This window comes from Cygnus olor, chromosome 17, assembly GCF_009769625.2.
Source record: "Cygnus olor isolate bCygOlo1 chromosome 17, bCygOlo1.pri.v2, whole genome shotgun sequence".
NCBI classification, from domain to species: Eukaryota; Metazoa; Chordata; class Aves; order Anseriformes; family Anatidae; genus Cygnus; species Cygnus olor.
Genome location: NC_049185.1, coordinates 4,753,411 through 4,775,785, shown reverse-complemented (window position 1 = coordinate 4,775,785; position 22,375 = coordinate 4,753,411). Strand labels below are relative to the sequence as shown.

The following is a 22,375-nucleotide window of genomic DNA, read 5'->3' as shown; positions in this document are numbered from 1 at the left end:
CAAATGCAGGTTTTTCACTCAGGCACTTTTTGGAGACTTCAGTCTGTAACGCATCTAGTTGTTTGCTACCTTTCCACCTTACCTTCCAGCCAACATAAGCTCTTTCTCTGATGGTCGTTTTCGAATTTTGGTGTAAATGTCCATAGTGAACAATGTACTAGAACTGTTAAAAATGGAAGTCAAGGAGCTCATAAGGGAGGCCAACATGACTGACAACCTCAGACCTCGCAGACCTGAAAAATGAAATATTCCATACATAAACTGAGACAGGCATTCGGTGAAGAATCTCAGTATGTGTCATAGAGCTTGTCTGACCCTTTCAAGTCAACCAGCTGTGGTTATATTTATGTGCTGATGCCTGCCTGCCACTCTCTTGCAATACAGAGCGATGTCTGCTGAGCTTTGTAAAAGCTATTTACAGCAGTGATAAGAGCAACACTTGAGCTTTTAGAACACAGGTACTTCTTTTGTGAATGCTTTCTGATTACACGCTGAAACAAAAAAAAAATACTAAGTAGATTTTCCCCAAGAGTTATAAATATAATTTCTCCAGTGCTAATTTTGCCTGTAAGCACAATTTGTAAACCAGTGTACTTGACAAAAGTTTCTTTTACTGATTAAAAATCAGGGTAAACAACTTTTCCAAACAGTATGATCTAGTCAACATAGTATGGGGAAGTACTATAGCATACAGTACAACACATTGTACAATACATTATGTACAATGGTTATTATAATACAATGGGGAAGTACAAAGAAATCAGGGAAGTACTATGGTTTGCATAATACATAATCTGTTTTTTCTAGCCTTATGAATCAGCTCTGGGGTTTTCTGCAGAAGTTTTTCTTCCCTGTATGTATACTTAGTCCTCTATGGATTGGTGCCTTATTCTCTCATTGAGCAGGCGTTATACGGGACAATGTGGATACAGGATATCTTCTCCTCCCACCTCAGTGGGTTTAGCAGAAGTCCTACAGGTGTATGCCTCCAGCTCAGAAATCCTGACAGTGACAGTCTTCTATAAACCACTGGCAAAGTAGGTTACTTTTAACCTTCACAGAAAGGGAGCACAATTACCATTTCATCACCCAGTGTCTGCCAACTGAAAGGTGATATTGTCAGCAAGTATCTATATTGCACCTACAGCCACAACTAATAAAGACTACCCCTTTGATTAATAGTAAAAATTTTTAGAAAAAAATAAAATAATAAAATAAATCTGAGATTTGGGCTCTGTTACCTACATTTACAGTCTAGCACCTTCACCTTTCCTAAAACAAATAGAGACAATGTCTTACCATTTGGCATAAGTTCTACTACCATTTTTGGATAAGCAATATTGGTACAGCCAACTGCAGTGCCACAGGCCTTCCGGCAGATATCAGGAACAACACAAGCCACCACATCTGAGAAGAGGAAAATGAGACAGGGTTAGACAAGATTATATATTAACAACAGATTGCTTCCAAATTAGTAGTTTCTAAAATTTATCTGTGAAAAACCACTGGATTGACATGCTCTATATCATTCTTAGTCTGCTAGCAGGGAAGAAGATGATTCTAAGCCCATCCTCCCTTTCCTCTGTCTAAAAAATAATAAAAAAAAAATACTAAGAAGTGCTGCAGGTCAAAAAACATCAGGATTAATTTGTCAGACCAGGACTGAATAACACAAAAAGAGCAACTCAAAAAACAAACAGAGGAACACAAAGACACTTCCCTCTAACCTGAACATCTCTCCATTGCCCTGCTGTTAAACAAACGGATGGTTACAAAAAGAAGAGAGACTGGCACTGTCCCCACACTGCACTCAGGACTATCCATGACAAAAAATATATATATATATTACAGAAAGAAGAGAGACTGGCACTGCCCCCACACTGCACTCAGGACTATCCATGAGAAATATATATATATTTTTATATATATATTAAATATATATATATATATATATGCTGTGACTGTGACCCTCTTCTTTCTATTGCCAGAGTATCAATCCTGGACATTCCACTCATTCAGCCAGAATAGGGCTATAGCAGACAAGTGGAGAGGGACACTATGGAATTTCTCTTTCCTAAAATGGACAATAATAGCATTAGCAGAACCCTTGAATCCGAGAAATGAGAAAAGCCTGTGGCTTATCACAGGGTAGTTAGTATTTGTGCACACATGTGCCTGGACAATTTGGATGACAAAATGACAATATAAAGGGACGGAGAATAGGAAATTGAGAGAAATTGGTAGCAAGAAGAAATTTGCATTCCTGTATACATATGCATACCTGTATACAAAATTCGGCTGATCATTCCAGGCATCACTATGATAAACATGGGCAAGAGCTTCAGGTATCCACACATGACACATCCAGCCTTCACATGGGACATGTTCTTGCCGGAGAGACATCTTTGGACAATAACCTGTCAGTGAGACATAGCAAGTACATCTAACTCAATCAAGAATATCATTTCCATTTCCATAAACACACTATGCCAAATTCCAGACACAAGGTACTTCTTAACCTGTGTGATAGTGGAAGAGTCTGTTTACAATTCCTATCACTAGAAAAAAACACAAGCTACATAAAAAAGACATTTAAAATAAATAAAGGAAATATAATTTATTCAGGATATATTTAAGAGCTAAGGCTCTTTCTCACAAGATGTTCTTAAAGCAGACTAAAAAGCCAAAACGGAATGAACAGTTAATTACATTGCCTTTTTAGATTTATTTGTTTTATAAATATGAAAGATTATCTTTCCCACAATTTAGAAGGCAGATGGATCACTTCCTAGAGACTGGGCACATTCACATGTCATAGCTGCAGGAGCATACTTTCCTATTCTTATGTCAGTGTGATCTCCCAGGGAAACTGGATGGTAGTCTTAGGGACAAGGAAGAAGGAGAGGGAAAGAGACTCCAGACTGAAAAAAATGATATATAAAGAATATCCTCCCAAGACTGTGCATGCAAAGATGGAAGCTGCACAAACAGAAAACAAAACTAGGATTACTGAATGGAGAATCATCCCAGTCCAACTGAGATCATTTAATGCATGGTTTCTTAAGAAAATGTTCACATTGCAACCTCTCTTCTTGGTTTTGTACATGGTCACATAGGGAGGAAAAAAAAAAAAAGGAATTATATACTGTATCTGCTGGGCATTGTATAAGAAGAATTGAAAGAATACAATTCCATTTCTTGCGTACATATGGAATAATATCCTCAAAATTGAGCCATTTAGTACACGAGGAGTGTAGAAAACAGAAGCTGAAAAATCACTGACTAGTCTATTCACTGACTAGAACTAACTGCCATTTCTGTAACCTGGCTTTGAATTACAGTGGGGAAGAGAAGAAATAAACAAGACCCCTGGATCAAACTAGACTGCAGAATTTTGTGTTCTGCATTTCCAAGGCATTTAGCTTCCACATTACCTGATCTGTGCACCAGTACCACAGAGCAATGATGCTCACACCAAAGACCAGTCCTGGCCATGGCAGATCTCCAGTGACAGGATCTCGGAAGATGTGAAAGGCATCCTCCCGAGGTGTGTAGCATGACCTATTAATTGTAATGTTTCCATCGGAGATATTGGATGGAATTGCCTCCATATACTTCTGCATAAAGCATCATACCCTCCTACTTCTTTAAATGCTGAAAAGTAGAAGTAAAAGTAGCAATAAGGTATATAATACTGAAATCTCAAATAGAGCTAGAGAATGTGAGGAGAAAAATGCTGTAATATAGATGTAAAAAAACCCTAACCAGTATGCATCAACATTTTCAGAAAACAGTACACAATGAAGGTGTCCCTTATTTCTACAGATTTTATACATTCCCCTGTACTTTGGAATGTAGTGGTCTCGATAACTAAAGGGCTTGACAACATGGCTATTTTATTCCCTGATAAATAGGTGTATGAACTGAAATCTGCTGGTTAAGATAATAGGGTTCCACACTGCAGGATACATTTCCATAGGCACTGTGGGATTTGTGGTTGAACATTCCAGTTTAATTCATCTGATTTACTTACCAAATCCCATAAGAATAAAAGATCCCACAACCATGATAAACGTTTGCAAGGTATCTGTGTAAATCACAGCTGCAAGGCCACCTAATGGCAAAGACATGTCAAAACAAATAGGTTAGTCCCTGTGCAAACAACTCAGTGAAAATCCTTTTTAATTCGTTTAAATTATTTTTATTTTTATTTTCTCACCACCTGTCTCTTTCAGACAAAGACCACTGTAAACACACACCCCTTTCAGGTTTTCATTTCTCCCCTCTTACCCACCTTTCCTGTTTTCTTTTTTCTGGATCCCCTAACTTTTTTATTTTATCACACTGCTCTGCAAACTCACCTGTGATGGTATAAAGAGCAGTAATAGTAAGCAGGATAATAATGGCCAAGTAAAGATTCAGTCCTATGGCCAGCTGTATAAATATAGCTCCAGAGAATATGTCTGCCTAAAAGATAAAAATGACAGATTAGGCAAGGCTTAAGTTCTACATGATGGCACATTACACGTTTGTGATTATGGTACTGAAATACACAACTACACTACCCTCTTAGAGTACTGCACAAAAAAAGTACAAAATAAAAACTGAGGCCATTCTACTGCAACTGCCAGTCTCTTCTCAGTACTATGGTCCTTTCGGTGAAAGAACTGTAACACTTCTCTAAGAATCTCCAAATATTTTGCAATGGCTCATTTTAGCTAGATATATTTACCTCCTCTACTGTGTGAGCTTCCATACTGAGAAACTGTTTAATAAAGAATTACTTAAAGCTAGGATTACACTTACTGCTATGTCCAAGTTATGGACTCTGTGACACCTCCAAGCCATAGCTTGGTTCTCTTCCTTTAATGCTAGTAAGTCTCTCAAATTGCCTTTATTGCTTACATACGTGTAGTATAGCCAGTTTCACTGGTTCAGGACAAATGGAATTAAAGGCAAAAATTTTATTGCTATTTTTAAGTTCCTGTCGGAGTAATTGACATGCAGTTCGCTAACAGAAGAGACCTTTAGCTCTTGGGTAAAAATGGGATTGTTCAGGTTTCAGAATAACACTATTTACTGGGATATTAATCACAGGAAGTAATTTCCTGATTTGGACATAATTTGCATCAAGGCTATTTACCTAAATTTGCAGTCAGAATAATCTACCCCAGTGCACTTCTAATACATTACTGTTAACCATCCTTTCATTAGAGGTTTGCATCTCCTCCTGAGCGTCTAGCACATGGACTCACATCCAATCCCACCTGAATGCCTTCTTTCTGTATAGCACACCTCCCAGTGCGGCTCTACAAAGGGTCATGTCCTCACTTAACAGGACAAGTCCTCAGGAAGGTTCAGCAAGCTCAGGAGCTACAAAACACTGCTTCAACCAAGGAACAGAAATTGTCCATGTGCAGGCTCTGTGAGACAAAGATGTGTGCACTCTGGGATAAGGCCTGCACACACAATTACTTCAGGGCAGATGCCAGATGGCAGCTTGCTGGAAGAGTGGGAGATTCCAAAGGCCTGGTGGTGGAATCGCAGAGCCTGTGATCACAAAAAAGTGACTCGGACTGGTTTTGTCCACAGCTAGGCTGAGGTAAGGCAGGGCAGATATACTAATAAGCGGTTATCCAGCCTGGCTAGCTGGGAGATGCTGGAAGAAGAAACCCTCTTCGTTCCAGAGATGCTGAAGCTATGTCGTGGCAGGTAACTGAAACCGAGACCGCATTGTATGACCTCACCCTCGGTTCACTTTGGAGAATGAGGAAGTAGTACAGACCTCTGCAGCAAGAGATCCCCAGCTCTGCTGCCCCAATGTGCAGAAGACAACTGAGAAGCAGCGTGTGAATCATAACACTTTGATTGCCAAAACCCTGCCATTGGAGCAGCTTGAGATTATTTGGTTTCTTATGTTTCAGTCTCAAAGTAGGAACCAGGATTTTTTTAGATCTGATCCCCCCAGTGGCTGCTAGACTGTATACTTTGTCCTAATTTCTATGGGAATATTTTTTCTAGCTTTTCACAACACTGATCAGCGTATGTCCTGGATAAGTCCTGCCTTTATTGCTCCTGGCTTTAGTTTAGCCTACATAGCATTAAATATTAATGGTTCTAAAATGACCCCCAGAAAGAAATGCGCAGTTAATTATTTAGTGTCCTGAGCAATGTATCAGCTCCTCTAAATTGCTGTTACCTTCCAGCTTCACTGCTCCTCCCTCCCAATTACATTATTTCCTTCCAATACTTCCTTGTTTCTCCATTAATACCCTTTTATAGATACTATTTAATCCTTATCTTATCTTTGATAGAGTAAATCTTTCCTTTACATTACAAGCTCTCTTTCCAAAGCCATGCACAGAGCATGCAGGAACAATTGGTAGAATGTATTATAACTAACTTGGAGACTGTGTATATCACTAGTGGATCCAGCTGCAATGTTAGTGCACCCCCACACTCCACTATTCATTCTACACTCTGCAGTTCTAAGAGGAGCTTATCTTTCTTCCTGCCCTTCCCCTGGTAAATAGATGCCCTGATTTCTGATAAATCTAATTTCTGATTTCTTCAAAAGCATTCAGATCTTCATTCCCTTGTTTTTGTCATAATTTAGTTAATTACTCTTCATCAAGATTTGTTTCACTAGACCATCTTCACTGGCATAATGGCCAATATCAGCAATACTGTTGTTGAGCAAGGTTCTGAAAGCTGCCAGGGGCTCTGCGCACACAGCACTGCATGCTTAGGAAGCATGTACACGTGATGCCTGTGCAGCAGAAATCATTTGGGCTGAATGATCACATGTCCTGATCCCAAAGACTGACACCTTGCAGCATGACCTTGCCTGACAAGCAACTGATTAGCCATGACACAAGGTAAGATGACAATAAAAATACACGGAAGATGCACAGGAAAAGACAGAAGCAGTAATGACCTTGCACAAATGTGTAAAAAGATAATCTGATCATTACACAGTGGTGGGTAGTGTGACAGAAACAGCATAACAGAAGTTACATGACCCAACATATTATATTATTCATTGGAAAGCACCCTGATAATAATATTACTAAGAGCATTAGATAATATTATAATAAATCAAGGGAGCAGCACATGAAATAACTAGCCTGGAAACAAGATGTTGTTTTTCTAGAAGGATAAGTGGCAGTAAGTATCACTGCTAGTCAAACTGCTAGGTGTGACTGCCTGTCAAGGGCAGGGCAGAAAGCCATCCTTCTATACCAAATCTCGATAAGCCCCAGTGACGACAAGGGAGTGTTTGCAAAGGCAGCAAGTCAAGGAAGTAAAATGCAAATCTCCAGGCTGGATAGGGCACAGATTGTCAACACGTGGGTATGTCTGGAGATGCAACGTGTCTCTGGGAAGAGAAACTTGCGCTAGCTCCACATAGCATACATATCTCTACACAGCACAAAGAAGCAACCTATGGTCCAGGATGGAACAGCCCTTACCTCTGTGCTCCTAGAGTTGGTTCATCTGGAGACAATTTAGGCCTGGTGTTGTATAGCACGTTATAGAAAAAACTATTTTTACTTTCTCTGACAGTACCTGAAACCTCCAAGGACTTTGACTGTTCTGCATATTCTGAATAAAACATGACAAGTAAATCAGACCTAGGCAAATCCTGCCCTACCAAATATAGTGACATAAGGCAACATAAGATATGTTGGTATACTACAGAAATCACAGCCATGTTTATGCATGGAATTGACACTGTCAGTGTTGTTCTGGGCAGATGGGAGAAATGATGGAGACAGAGGAACCTGTGCACCAAATCTTCCACTGCATAGCACAGAGACACAGTTCTGTGGCAATTCACCATGCACGGCTGGAATAACTGGGTTCATTCGAAGCTAGGATGGTAGAATGGGGCCCAGGCATTCTGCTGCTGTATGGATCTCTTGACTATTGCTTTGCTCCCTAATAAGACAGGACCAGAAGCGCAGGAGAAGGTGTTTCAGCCTCATGACCACACAGGAAGCTTAAATGGAGAACCTGTCTTGCCTGAAAGTAAGACACCCTGAGTGAAACGGTGAAATTTCATGACCAGATCCTTAAGCATGATAGAGGCTGGAAATAAAAGATGGTACATTCAGAACCTGCACAACACCTTAATGGGCTTATTGCAAATGTGTTTGCAGAATAGGACTGTGAGTCATCAGAGTGGAAGTGTTTCTCATCTGCTAAAGCTGCCAGAACTCTGCGGCATGTGCAACATAACTAGCATAATCAGAAATCCCAGGTAAGCACAACAACAGTAAATTTAACTGATCCTTTTAAAATATACTGAAATCCAGCTCTGAGGACAGCCCCACAGTACCAGCCTGTTTAATTTATAACCTTTGCAAGGATCAGTTATCATGAAGATGTGAGAATGAGAGCAAAAGGCCAATCTTTTAGCTTAAATTGCACTATTATCACTCAGCTCCCATTCAGAGGGCAAAGAGTAATCTGCCATGGCAACTTCTGAAAAACAACAGATTGAGGTATGCCTGAACTGTGGACTTCTTCAGAGGCTTGGTAGTTTCAAGATATATGGAAAATACCAGCTCCCTTCACCACTTCACAACCACATACTTAATAAACATTAACTTTTCAGCACCTTAAACTTTATAGCAACCACTTACCCATTAAAAGAATCTCTCCTCTACTCTCCTTTCACCTCAGCTATTATCATTTCCTTCCTTTGCATTTCCCTACTCCCTTATTTTCTAATTCCTATCATTCTCTTTTTTTAATTGCTCTTTTGTTCTTTTCCCTCAGCTATATTGCTGATGACATGTTCACCAGAGGATGCTAAAATGGGTAAATATGAACTCTGGAGACAAAAAAAAAATATGTTTCTTGAAAACTTAAGAGCATTCTTTTCCATCTAGAGCCAAAAAGCATTGCTAATTCTCCTTAGCCTAAGGGCCAGGGGGTTGGAGTGGGATGTTGTGTGCCCAAAGCAATGCCAAAAAGATACTGAAACTAGATGGTTAAACAAGCAGCAGCTATTATTTCTCAGAGGATTAAAGCAGAAAAAAGGTACAATCTGACAGTCTGTGACCTTTTCTTCCATATGTTTCACAGATCCCTAAGGCAGACTAATACAGTACAAGGCTCCCTCCAGTCTGACCTATTCTAGATTACACCTTAAAAAAAAAATGAGAAAGAGAAAGCCCAACAAGTATCAAGAGAAAGGCTTCTTGTAGACATTCCAGGAAGCCAAAATCTCAGACTGCAAAACAGATCTGAATACATTATCTCACTAGACAGAAGAAAGAAAACACACCATATTTTTACCACCGTAATTTGACCAAGGACTCCAAATCAGAAACAATTGAGCCAGTTTTGTGAGTAATAATGTAAATGGGAGTTTCTCTTCTCTAGATCAATGTAGGATGGAAAAAAAGTTGTAAAAGTTTTACTTACTGAGATCTTTGTGAAATATACACGATCAGTGAAAGGACTGATAGGTAGACCTGAATCCGTTTCCCACCAAAACGCTTCCTCAGATACTCTGGCATTGTCACCACCTGTGGGGGGGGTAGGCAAGGTTTCAGATAATGGGGCACAGATACACACAAGTTAGAGGAAGCTTTTGCTACTCAGATACTGCAAGAGGGTAAGGCAAATGGAGAAGAGCTGCAAATGAAGTTGCAAGGAACAGCAGCTCTAGGAATCACAGAGGACAAGGAGAGAGTATCAAATACTTCTCACCTCAGGTCTTGGAATTGAGAACCACCATTATTTAAATACATACAGAAAACATTGTACAGTTCTAACATACTCAGATCTCTTGTACTTGTACTCATAATGGCTTTGCAATACTCAAGACCTGATCCGTAATCAAGAGGAGAGAGGAAGATTAACAGGCTGCAAAGAAAAGCATAACATGCTGTTTCGACTTACCCCAGCTTTGATGTAGATGGGTACAAACAGCCATCCTAGAATAACCACAAATATCAGAGCCTGCAGTCAAGACAAGATCAGCTGAATTAGCCTCCTCTCTCTAGACAGCACTCCTTAAATCCATTTATCAGACCCACGAGCAGCTAGAGACCATTGAAACCACTCAAACCTGGCTACTGCGGGGCTGGGGTGTGCCCTGGTCTGTCCTTTGTCTTACAGTTGAAAATCTGGGAATGAAATCCTGGCCAAGCAATTTGCCAGGTATTATGGAGCATGAATTTCATGCTAGATTTCCAAAAGAAGCACAAAATATATTTTGTAGAAAAAAAAAAAAAGGATGATTTCTGCTCACTGGTTTGCCTTCTAATATCAAAGTGCTACTCTACTAGCAACACCAGGCTATCCTAGCCCTCCTCAGAGCAGGCTCAGGGATCCTGGTTGTTAAAACGTGACCAGCCCATAAGACTGCAATTTCTGGGAAATATTAAGGAAGGTGAAGTCTAATACCTGAGACCTATTTGCTAGCTTCATCCCAGAGCCACTAATGCAGAATACTTTCCCTCTTAGAATTGGGTATGCTGCAATGGTATGTTGTGATATCAGCAAACTTAGGTACTAAGAAGAGTAGCACTTCTTTTGATATCTCATTAACTGCCTTTTGCACTGGGTTTCTGTGAGATGTCTGTGCTTTTTTACAAGACTGAGTATATTACAACAATCCCACATACTGTACCACATGCATTTTGTAAAGTATTTTTTATTTCCACATCACCATTTCACATTGTATTTTGTATTACCACGTGCATTTTGTGAACTATAGATCTTACTGTATTTCAGTATTATTTTTCTGACTTAAATGGCTGGCAAATGCTGTCTGACACAGAATTGTACATAATTAGACAGACAAATATAGATTTGTATATTTTGAGCAAAAATTCTGTTCAAAATCCTGCAACAAAATGCAAAGCCACACTCTGCATTTTTTCTGTCCACACAAGAGTTGGGTGTTTTTGTTTGTTTGTTTGTTTGTTTTTAATAATATTATCTTTTAAGTTCTGCTTAGATCAAAAACATACAATAGACAAGAAAGACTGATTCAGCTCGTGCTGTCTCACTAATATAATTTAGGAATAATTTCAGTGGAATATTACTGATACACAAGCACTACAACAGTCAAACTTAGTATTTCTTTCAAGAGGAGAATTGGATTACATAGTCAAGAGCAATATTGCAGTATTGTGTCTATTAACCTGTACATTAGTCCTCTCTCCGTCATAAATATTTAAAAAACTATGTAACATATCACCCCAAATACAATCATGCATCATTGCTTCTTCCTAACAACAATTGTACGCTATATACTGATATTAGTCCATGGAGAATCTCCCAGGAGATGAAGTGTTAGAGATGGGTATATTTGAAGAAGGATATGGGTCCTAGAGCTTTGAATGCCATGAAATTTCAAGCAATGTTTGTTCTGTTTTGTTTTGCTTAGTTTTTGTGCAAAGAAAAGGGGAATCGGGTTTGTTACAGCCCTAGTGTAAGCAAATAGAGAAAGATCACAGATTAACTGTGCATGTCTCACAGAACTCATTTTAGCCTTTATCTTTCTCCTTAAATATTTATAGCACAAGTACTTGAGTATTTGCAGCAACCATCTACTTGTTAAGGAAAAAAACAAGTCCCTCATAGCAGTACGTTTCTTTCGCTGCACAGAATTAAATGCAAGGAAAGTATGAACCTATGTAATGCTCATTGAGTTCTTTGTGTCATGTAATAATCCTTCCATGAAGGTGAATCAAGCAGCATAAGGCCACTGTTATCCAGACCCACAGTGCCTGAGAATTCAGGGAAATGGACTGAATTAGCTCATCTGAACCTTTGTGCTGTTGCAGTTAACACTGCTGCTGGTACACCAAGTACACCAAGTAAATCATTTAAAGTCAGATTGAATATCTGTACTCCATACTGCAACCATAAGTGGAATATACAATCAGAAGAAGGAGAAACAAAAAAGGAAATGATTTTGGAATGGACACTGTGAAGGATATCCCAAATTTCCTACAACTTGTGAAAAAAATCAAAGCCTCTTCAACCATTTCTATACAGCAAACTGCTGTAAAAAATACTGTGGATTATAAATCTGCTTATTTCTTCCAGACATTCTACAGTCAGAGATTATTCTTTATAAATAAAAAGTAATCAAAAGACATGTACAGAGAAGAGAATCCACTGATTTATTTGGTTAAAATGCTCTCTGAAAAGCCTCATTCAATAGAAAAGTCATCTTAGTCACTTGGACAAGGACCAAGTAAGACAACTGCACCAAAATAGTAGATAACATTGGCATTTATAGGGTCTGTACAGAAACAAGTGTTGCCAAGCACAAACTTTGGCAGCCTAAAATTATTAGTCAATGTTATCTTGATTAACCTCTGCAGATAATCCTGATATCACAAATGTTCACTCATATGCATGCCACTTACATTCCATTCATATCCTCCGATGGCAATTCCTCCAGCTGCTGCTGTTCCTGCTATGCCCACAAAATGTCCACTGCCAATGTTACTGGCAAACAGAGAGGCACCAATCTGGAAACAGAAAGAACAAGATTTGATTCTTCATCCCTGTTTTGAAAAAATCACATTCATTTGGCATTTTTGACTCAGGCCTACCTATCATCAGATGGTGATGATAAGAACAATTGACAACCAACTGCCTTGACTACTTTCAAGAGTCCATCTTATTCCCCCCTGCCCTCCATTCCCCAAAATCTGAGACTCCAGCCATCGTATCTAAAACAAGAAGAATGAATACAATGCTGCACAGGAGATGATCTTCCAGATGAGGCAAACAGGTTATGGCACCAATACAGATTTTCAAATATTTGCAAAACTTGACTGACATCTGGTGATACCCAAACAATTAGACAAGAGGACTGTGGTCTGACTTGCTCAAGGAGGAAACAATAAGTACATGCCCACTTGCCAAACCAGCACTCCCAGCACTTCGTGTTAAAGTTCTGCAAACTACGTGACTAAATGTGTAATCAGTAAGAGTTGTGCAGACTTCGTAGTTGGTACAAGTTTAGTCAGAAGATATTGGATTAACTTAATTAAATTCTTCAACTTGCACGGCAGAAATATCTGCTGAGAAAAGTGTTTCCGGAAGATACAAAATCCAACAAATTACAAGCTATATTTAATGAATGCTGGATCTCTAATACCCCCAGATCTTGTACTGATCCAGCAGAGAGAACGCTGGGGAGAACACAAGAATTGCTGATTGGAGAAAGACCAAAGCCAGCAAAGGTTTATGCTAAATTAAGCCACTCAGAGCCATTCAGAAAAGAGGTTAGCCTGAAAGATCTAATTTTTCATCAAATAGCTCAGACTATAGTAAAAGATGAAGAGAAAAGGTATAAAGTTCCCTTCATTTGAAATGAAAACATCAAAGGCAGTATAAATACCAAATGATAATTTTCAAGGCCAGAAACTGAAGGATGCAGGATAAGAACTTGAGGGAAAAAGGAAGTTGGACTGGATATTGTAGGCAGAAGATGTGAGCTGAAGTAGTTCTAAGAAGAGAAGATGTGAGTGAACATTTTTAATTCACTTCTATTTGTTCTCTGTGTCCTATGAAAGCTACAAAGAAAAAATGAAACAGGATTAAAAGAAAAAGCATATAGAAAGCAGGTGAAAGAAGCTCTGCTGACTGGCTTCTAATAATGCTCTCCTTTGAGGTAGATCCCTCAAGCTGAAAAACCCCAAAATGCTTTAAAATGTTTTTAGAACCATGAATGCAGGACCTGCACCTGCACATTCTCCTTATGCAGTTCCCAAATACAGGCACTTGGAATATGCTTGGAGTTACCTTACAAGACATATCCCTTGTCTGCAACTCACTGAGGGATTCTTAGGGTCCTAAAACATATGTGAAGGGAAAAGTTACAAATTTCCAGGTCTGCAGTCACTGCAGTGAGCTCTTTGTGTAGCAGTAAAAATTAAGTCAATCTTTCTGAGAGCAGAGGGACGACTGCCTGAAATTCAGGAGGATAAAAGGGATTTCATCATTGAAATCCATCTCTGAAGATCAGATTTATTCTATAGAACTATGCCATAGCCAGGAATAGCATCCACACTCTATCTCACGATCCTGATCTCTAATCACAAAATAGATTTTCCTCCCCCATTTTTTTATATGCAACAAGTAAAATTCATCCATCTACTGCTTTCTTTTCCAAGCTAACTTTTTGCTCTTTTCCTTTGTTTGGTCTCCTAATTTCTTCTGGTCTTAGTGTAGACAAACTGTTCTTCTGCTGTGACAGGGAGCTTCTGTCTCTAGTCCACTCAGTTCTGGACTTTTTTTTTTTTTTTTAAGTCAGTTGTGCCCTGCAGAAATGTAACCAGTTTGTCACATGAAAGATGTTTCTACAGGAATCGCAAGTCTTGCAACAAGCATTAGCAAATAAGACAGAGATTTTTGGTAATAGAAAAAAACTTTTGCTTTTAACCTTTTTGTGACAGGAGCAGTATTTTCTCATCAATGATCGTGAAGAAATAAATACCATTAACAGTAGCATTAGTACTGTTGTCCAGTGCTTTTCCTGGAGATGAATAATTAAACTTAAATCTAGATTACCAGAAATGCAATCACCAGTAAAGATTAACTACATTAATCCCTGATCTTATTTAATGTGTTCCCTTTCCTGTTTCAGAAGCCTAAAATGTGCTGCAAACAGATCCAACTAAAGCAGTTAATGAAGAACTTGAAGAACTGACGGCTATAGTAGGCTTTGGCTCAGCACCTGAAAACATGGGACCTACTGTAACATTTGCTGGTAATTCTGTGTTCCCAACTTCATCCAGGGCACAGCTGTATTTTAAGAAAAATGTGAAACGCACCCAAAGCAATGCAAGATTACCACTATGTTTAGGGCCAGTGCAAGGACAAAACAATGTGAATGCACATATCAACTTCATACTGGGGAAATGTATATTACTCTGAAAACTGCAGCACGGTTAAAGCAAGAGGAGTGTTTACCAAATATGCTTATGCCCTGGCAGCTGCTGATGCCAGAGTGGAAGAGAAATTTCCCACCTGCCATTGCAGTACTTTAAGGAGGAAGGAAGAAGGCAGATATGTGGTGGGCAGATGTGTTGTGTGCAAAGAACTTACTGGTGAAACATTTCTATACTGAGGAGGCTGATCATCGGAATTGTTTGATTTGCAATTGGTACATGCTGCAGTACACCTAACGCATGACATAAAGAATGCTCTTTCTCAAAAGACTCCAAGTAAACATTTACACTGCTCCCTCACCATAGGGCCAGCATTAAAGGTGTCTAAATTCCCAGAAGTTATGTGGCTAAAATTTCTTCTCTATGATCTAAGTAACAGAGATGCATCAAGTTGATAAGATGGTCTTTTTGCCTTTGCTGGAGTGACAACAGAGCACTTAGAGGTGTAACAGGCTGGGTGTTCATCTCTGGCCTGCCTCTTTTCCCTGGGGAGCACCACTGAGAGAGCAGGTCTCCATATTTGATTTCTTTCATGTGCATGACTGTAAGTCAGAGGATGGCCTGAAGTTGGGGGAGGAAAGAGGGAAAAAAATTCAGGGATCGTTAACCATTCTCAGTGAATGCATTAGTGAACTGATTTTAAAAACAGATATAAGAGGAAAAGTAAAGAGGAAAGTTTATTGAAAGGAACAAAACCTCTTAAGAGGGAAAGAGAGGGCAAAAAACTGAACTAACCTGGAACGTGGAACATTAACTCTTTTAAAATCTTTTAAGAGGTCAGGTTTTAACAAGAGTACTCTGTTCAGGAAAAGTACCATCACACTGCAGGCAAGTGATGATCACTATGTTTTTTCCATGTTATTCATTAACCGATTCACCTTGCTCTTTTCATTAACTTTAGGATGCACTGACATCCTGGCACTTGCTGTTCCAAACCATATGCAACATACTTTGCAAATCAGTGACCACTGCAGTGATAGTGTGCAGACTTTGCAGCTTATGCCTTTCCTCCCTCCCAGGACCTGCTAATAGATATCCTATGTCCCTAATGTCCTCTTTCCCTTCTGAAAGTGTTAGCTCAGTATCAAACTCTTTTCCCCAACCCTGAGCACACCTTTCCTGTGGCAAAGAGAGGACCCACCGTTAGCCCCTCAACTGAGAATAGCAGAAAGGCTCCATCCACAAGCCTTGTTGCATGGTATAACTTCTCGCATGTGTCACCTCCAAAAGATGCTCCTCAAACCCCTCTTCCCTGGACAAATTTCTCATTCCTTTGTTCCTTCAAGGCTCTGAAACCCAAAGAAGGAAGCATAGAATTTTATTCTGCTCTCTTACTCTGCAAGTTTAATGGATTGTATTACTGCTGAACCAAACCACATTTATATACATACCTCCCACTTCACTGACAGAGAGATGGACATACAATACATGTCAAGTGAGGTGTCTCTGTCTTCTGACAAGCCTGACGGCTGTTGGAGCAGCACAGCCGCAAGCAGACTAGTCTGATACCCTTCCACTTTTGTCCTCGGAGATGCAGGCTCAGAGGTGTTCTCCAGGCTGGCTGGAAAATTCTGACAGGTTCTATAGTAATCTTCTTCATTTAACTTCTCCTTTTCTACCAAAGCTTTGCTCTGATCTTTTATCATTCTTTTTACTCTGACAACAATTGCTTTTACACTATTTTTTTTGTATGGAACTTGAAAAAATAATTAATTTCTTATTCCACTTCATCTAAGGAAAGGAAGTACACTTCTTATTCATACCAGGGTTGTCTTTACTGGCTCCTCATAACAGTGTCAGATTCAGCAAATGGGGAGAATTCTGAGAATAAGTAAAATTTAACTGGCTGCAGAGATCAGAGAAATTGTGCCAGTGATCAGTTCTGATGAAAATAATCCATGCAGAGCTGAAACAAAAACCTGTATTTTTCCCTTTAACTCTTACCTTGCTCACAAAGATCAACGCATCAATAACATTAAATAAACTGAAGGACATTTCTTTTCAAAGTGCATTATGCTCTCAAGTCTAAAATGCTTCCCACTTACTATTCAGTAAATCTTTCCAACCACAGCTGAACTTTGGATGCCCACCAGGTACTACACTTTGCCTTATTAGCTTTTATGCCTCTGGAACTGAGGCATATCAGGTAACTCATAAGTGTGCAGACAGCTTTGTCTGCAAAACTGCAGAACCTGAAAAACAATATTCAAAAGCAAAAAAAGCTTCAAAATCAAAAGGGTTTTTTGTTGTTAATGGTAGTGGGGTTTTTTGTTTGTTTTGTTATTGCTGTTTTTTAATTATTATTGTGCATGAAGTCCTGTTAATGCTTAGGGACTGGCTACTACTGAAGCTGACTGATTTCCAGTAACAGACACCTCATTTCTTACAATGCTAGAAAGTATTTTAACAAAAGAAGTTAAAAATTCAGTTTGCAATGCCCAGTGTTACAAAGCAGGCACTTATTTTGAGCTACTCCATGACTCTTTGGAAAAAGTACAGTTGGTTATGAGTATTTAAAGAGCCATACATGCCTTTCCTAAAGACATTCCCGTCAGAGCATGAGAGACCAAAACCAGTTTCTTGAAAATTCTTCCCTCATTTTCTCTAAAAACACTGTGTAAAGGGCACAGCATTCCTACCATGCAATTAACTCGTGATGGATTTAAATTTCTGGCAATCAGCGAGAACATAATTATATATCTTGATCCCTAATTACTACTGGAGCTACTGAGTTGAATCATCCACTGCATCAAGGACAGTGATTTCAGTGAAATAACACAGAAGTGACCCATGCCCTCAGCAGAACAGCCAGAACAGACAAGCTAAGGGCTTAGTTCTGTGAAATACCAAGCAACCTTTACGGACTCTGCTGGAGTGAACAGAGACAAAGTTGGACAGATTTGGCCTATGATAACTGTATTGCTTCTACTTTATACATTGAGAAATTGAATCACAATCAGGCCAAGCGACTGACAATCACATGCAAAATCGATAACAAAAGTGGGACTAACCTCCCACCCTTGAGTGCCAGACCTCCTTAGTCTAAACCACATCTATTAGATCATTTAGGTGAACAGATTCCCTTTCCCAGGCTTGCCAGTAAGAGATCCTAATACACTGCTAATGAGTCTCTTTCCCTGTGGAATCAGAAAAGCTACTTATGGCTGCCTTGTAGCACATAGAACACAGCACAAACATGGAAAAATACAATTAGTATAATGGAATTAAATTTATAACAAGTTAGTGGAAGGATTGTTTCCTTTCTCTCTGTTTCAGAAAGCAATCAATTGCATGGCAAGAGTTGTTATGCTGAAATTACAGGGAAGGAATTTGATAAGTAAGAGATCACTTACAAAACTTCCCTTACCCCTCAACCAAATCAGGTTAGCCCTGATGTGATGCAAAAATAAAGTAAAATAAAGTTTAAAAAAAAAAAAAACAAGTACAGCACTAGCTGTCACAGAATTAAGATCACATCTTTGACTGAACTTTCTATACTTTCATTGGTTTCCTAGTCACTCCAGCCCAGTTTGCATAGGTGTTTGGAATCTCTTTTCATCCGAGGCAAACTCTCCAAGGTGGTGCTGCTGACATAGTATTTAGCTTGCAGTTTGAGTGCTGGTCATTTGTTTATTTTGAGTCATATCAGGAAGAAAAGCAAGAAGGGTTTGTTTTTGTGGTGCATAAAGACACTCCTGGCATTCCAGAAGGAAGGATCGAAGGGGTGATCTTAAGACTGCACTGATGACTAGCACTTCATCCGTGCTGAGCTTGCATAGTTTGGTCAGGACAGAAAGATGATCCTAGCAGCAACTGCTGCACCACAGGGTCATCCCTTTTGTCTTCCTACTGGAGGAAGGGAGCTGAATCTGTTGTTTTTGTGTTGCCAGAGAACTCAGTGTTTGTTAACCTTCCTTGGGTCTTAGAGGAATCATTAGGAGTTTTCTATGCCTCTGCAGCAAGATAGAAAGTTCTCTTGGTGAGTTTTTCCTGCCTTATCTCTTCCATTTTCTTTTATGTCTGCACAAAAAGGTATTCATATTCACCCTTGACAGGCAGACAGAATTGCACAAGGTTAAAACCAGCCCACTGATTAAACTGACTGTTAAGCAAGTTTATTTTTCCTGCTAAATTTATGGGATATCTCTTATAATAACTTGGAAAGAAGAGAAAGGAAGCTTTACTCTATCCTCAAGCTTCCAACAGAACCTGAATTTTCTTAGATCTACTCTACCAAATGAAGACACCTTTTACTGGCACCACCCTTTAATCTTTTTGTGTCATTAAAATGGCAGCCCCAAGTCCTTCTAAAGGCAGATTGGAACTCCTTGAAGTGAAGGTGACTGAAATAGGTCTAGGTATTTGTGCAACCTACTTTAAGAAAATTCCTTAATTTTTTACAGAACAAACATTTACTCTATCTCCCCCTGGATCCTGTAACTGAATCCATGTGGGTGAATCTTAAATGAGAAGTCTTAATAATGTGCAAAGATATTTTTTGAGACCAAGCTCAAAAAGACAGCTCCAAAGACAACAGAAGTCATAGATAATATTTAAATAAATTTTAAACTACATTTTACCAATATTTTATCATAATTTTCCCAGGATTTTCTTTTTGTACTGACCAGAACTTGTTACCAAAATTGCAAACACTAAAGCAATATAAGGGAAAAAAAAGAGTATATTAACTTTTCTCTGTGATAACCTCAATATGAGTCAGTTTATTTGAGTGCAGTGAAAATACTAAATTCAAAATATTATTATTTTTAAGTGGGCTGAAAGACAAAGCATAGAATTTATCTACACTGACATCACCAATGTATCTATGTTCAAGCAAGCTGGCAACACAACCAAGACAACTCAGAGCTCAACACAATTTCCCCAACAGTTTACCCTGCCTGTCATGTGGGTTTTGTTGTGCAGTTATCACTGTATCACTGTGGCTAGAAAAAGAGTTTGAAATTGAGCAGGGTGCACCTACATGACATAGCTATCACAGTCTCCAAACTAATGTAGAAATACTCTGTATTTCTATTTCTATTATATATTTAAAGGCTAGACATACTCACATGAGGGGGATGCACATACACAAGCATCTTTCATATACACACAGAGTATTTGAACTCACCGGCCACCAAACCATGTTCCGTCCAGCCAGGAAGAATCCTCCTACTGTCCCTCGGTTGGTTGAGTACATAGCCTGGAAAAAAAGAGAAAGAAAGAACGATTGAATCAAATTCTAAGTATATTAGGCAAGCTATATACAGACTAATAACAAACTGCTAGGACAGAGGGATAAAATACACGGGGAGGGTAAAGTGGAAGAAACAAACAAAGTGGTTAGATAGAACAAGCTTACAATGAAGAAAACAATACAACTGAACAATGATTTTGTATCTAGGTCTATGTTAACCCTTGAAGTTTCATTGCTTCACTTTTTGTTACACTACAACCAAAACATCAAAGTAGAATTAAATGCAATGATACAACTGATCACAACTAAAAGTTCAGTGTACAAATTCAAACTCATGTGAACACTTTATCAAAGCAATGATCCCTTTGATTTTAGGCACCAAAGAAGACTGATTTTTAGGTTGCAAGTTCATGGAATAGAAAGTATGCAGCTTTTCTATCCAGTATTATCCATCCCTAGCAGATAACTACAAAAATCTATTTTCTTGTTGTGGTATCAACAGTGCACTCACTTCTCTCTGAAGATCAAACATAGAAGTCAGCTAAAATTTCCTTTTCACAGACTGATTTTATATTTGTCTAAGGATGGGCTTTAGAGGAAAGCTTCCTCCATTTTTCTTCATGAGCCTGATCCAAATATTGGACTCCCATTGTATCCTCTGATGGACTTTGAACAGGCAAATAAAGAAAGAAGACTTGAAGAAAATTGGCCATATCTTTTACTCTGATGCAGAAGAAAGAAAGTATACAATAGATTTCCATTTCACTACACACAGGAGCATTTGTCCAATAAAGAAAGCATTGTTGCTGGAAAGAAATGATTCCAGGCATTACTCAGAACACAATTATCTGACCTGATACAGATCAGCCCTTTTCTGTCACAGACCTTTAATAGAAAGTTCAACTAAACCAATAGCTAGACTTCCATGGAAAAGACCCCACAGACAGTTCCCTTGCATGAGACAGCAAGGTGTTCGGCTACACTGAGGATTCACGTTTTATCCAATGTTTTTGACATCTACTACCACAACAAAAAGATAAAGACTGGGTTGTGGCCATTTTGTGTACACTCCAAAATTCTGGTGCTCCTCAAAACATTGCCAGACTGCTAGGAAGGAATGTTTTTTTGGTGTTTGTTTGTTTGTTTGTTTGTTTTTTGTTTTTGGCAGCTGATTTTTCTGTTCTGTGCAATGGACCCCTGGGATGTTCCTGGCAAGCACAGGATTACAGAGGGACAATGCCTTCTCTCAGCTTGTTAATGGTCAGGCGTTCAGTTGACCAGGAGTGCTTGCCCCAAGGAAAAAGAGTATGCCTCAGAATAGCAGCTTCGAAATTCAGTGACATTCCATGGTTTACAGCTTTGTAACTCATGGTACTGGCCTATTATCTCCAAACACCTCAGCACTGAGGTTATACCAATAGGATAGTATCTGCCTTTCTCCATTCGCTGTGAAAGCATTGTGCTTTGTTTTAGGATTAGGCACCGACTTTTCCCTTGCAGCCCTCAGCATATTCTGCATTGTCTGGGAGGGAGCAAGAGGCACAGCTCTGCTTAGATCACAAACAAAAAGTGATCGCCATTTCTTGTGACCCCTGAAACTGTCCCTTCCTCATAGTTTGAATGGCACTGCTCCCTGTAGTCAACGTCCTGCTGGCAAAAAAAAAAATAGCACGAAAATAATACTGCTCTCAAATGGCAGCTACAGCCTTGACCCAACTCACTCCACTGCTGAGAGCAGTCTGTGGTCCTCGGTCTGTCACACAGTCATAGCAGCAGTTTCACACCACAGACATCAACACATATTGCCCTCCTCACACAGTGACTCCACCTCCACTATTCTCCCCACAACTCTCACTTCTCGCTGTTTCCTACAGCATCACCTCACACCACCAATTCTCACTGCAGTCTCCTGCGTTCCTCAGTGCTACACACCCTCGACTCCCTACTAGCCTGCTTTCTAACAGCAACCCTAGTTGGCCTGGTCTTTACTGATCCGATCTCTCAGCTCCTTCCCCACACAAACCCTCCTTCTCCACTAGCTCTATTCATCCACCTAAATAAATGCCTCTCCAGATCATCCTTCCCTCTCCAGTAAATACTCACATTTTCCCCACCATCTCCATATTAACTATCTCAATTAAGCACCAAGATCTTTATACAATTACACATTTGTCATTAACTGAGCCATTTTCCTAGGACTCTATAAACTACCTGCTCATCAAGCACAAAAAAGAAAAAAAAAAGC

General features: G+C 39.3%; 1 protein-coding gene across 1 annotated transcript in view; it reads right to left on the bottom strand.

Annotated features, from left to right (window-relative positions):
- The window catches only part of SLC5A1 (solute carrier family 5 member 1), a 29,771-nt gene that overhangs the window by 5,891 nt on the left and 1,505 nt on the right, over nucleotides 1-22,375 (bottom strand). Inside the window, 12 exon segments of the mRNA XM_040576837.1 lie at nucleotides 83-233; nucleotides 1,300-1,407; nucleotides 2,282-2,417; nucleotides 3,435-3,628; nucleotides 3,631-3,654; nucleotides 4,034-4,114; nucleotides 4,362-4,467; nucleotides 9,436-9,452; nucleotides 9,455-9,539; nucleotides 9,916-9,975; nucleotides 12,402-12,506; nucleotides 20,065-20,136. Coding sequence (XP_040432771.1) covers nucleotides 83-233; nucleotides 1,300-1,407; nucleotides 2,282-2,417; nucleotides 3,435-3,628; nucleotides 3,631-3,654; nucleotides 4,034-4,114; nucleotides 4,362-4,467; nucleotides 9,436-9,452; nucleotides 9,455-9,539; nucleotides 9,916-9,975; nucleotides 12,402-12,506; nucleotides 20,065-20,136 — 1,139 coding nt within the window.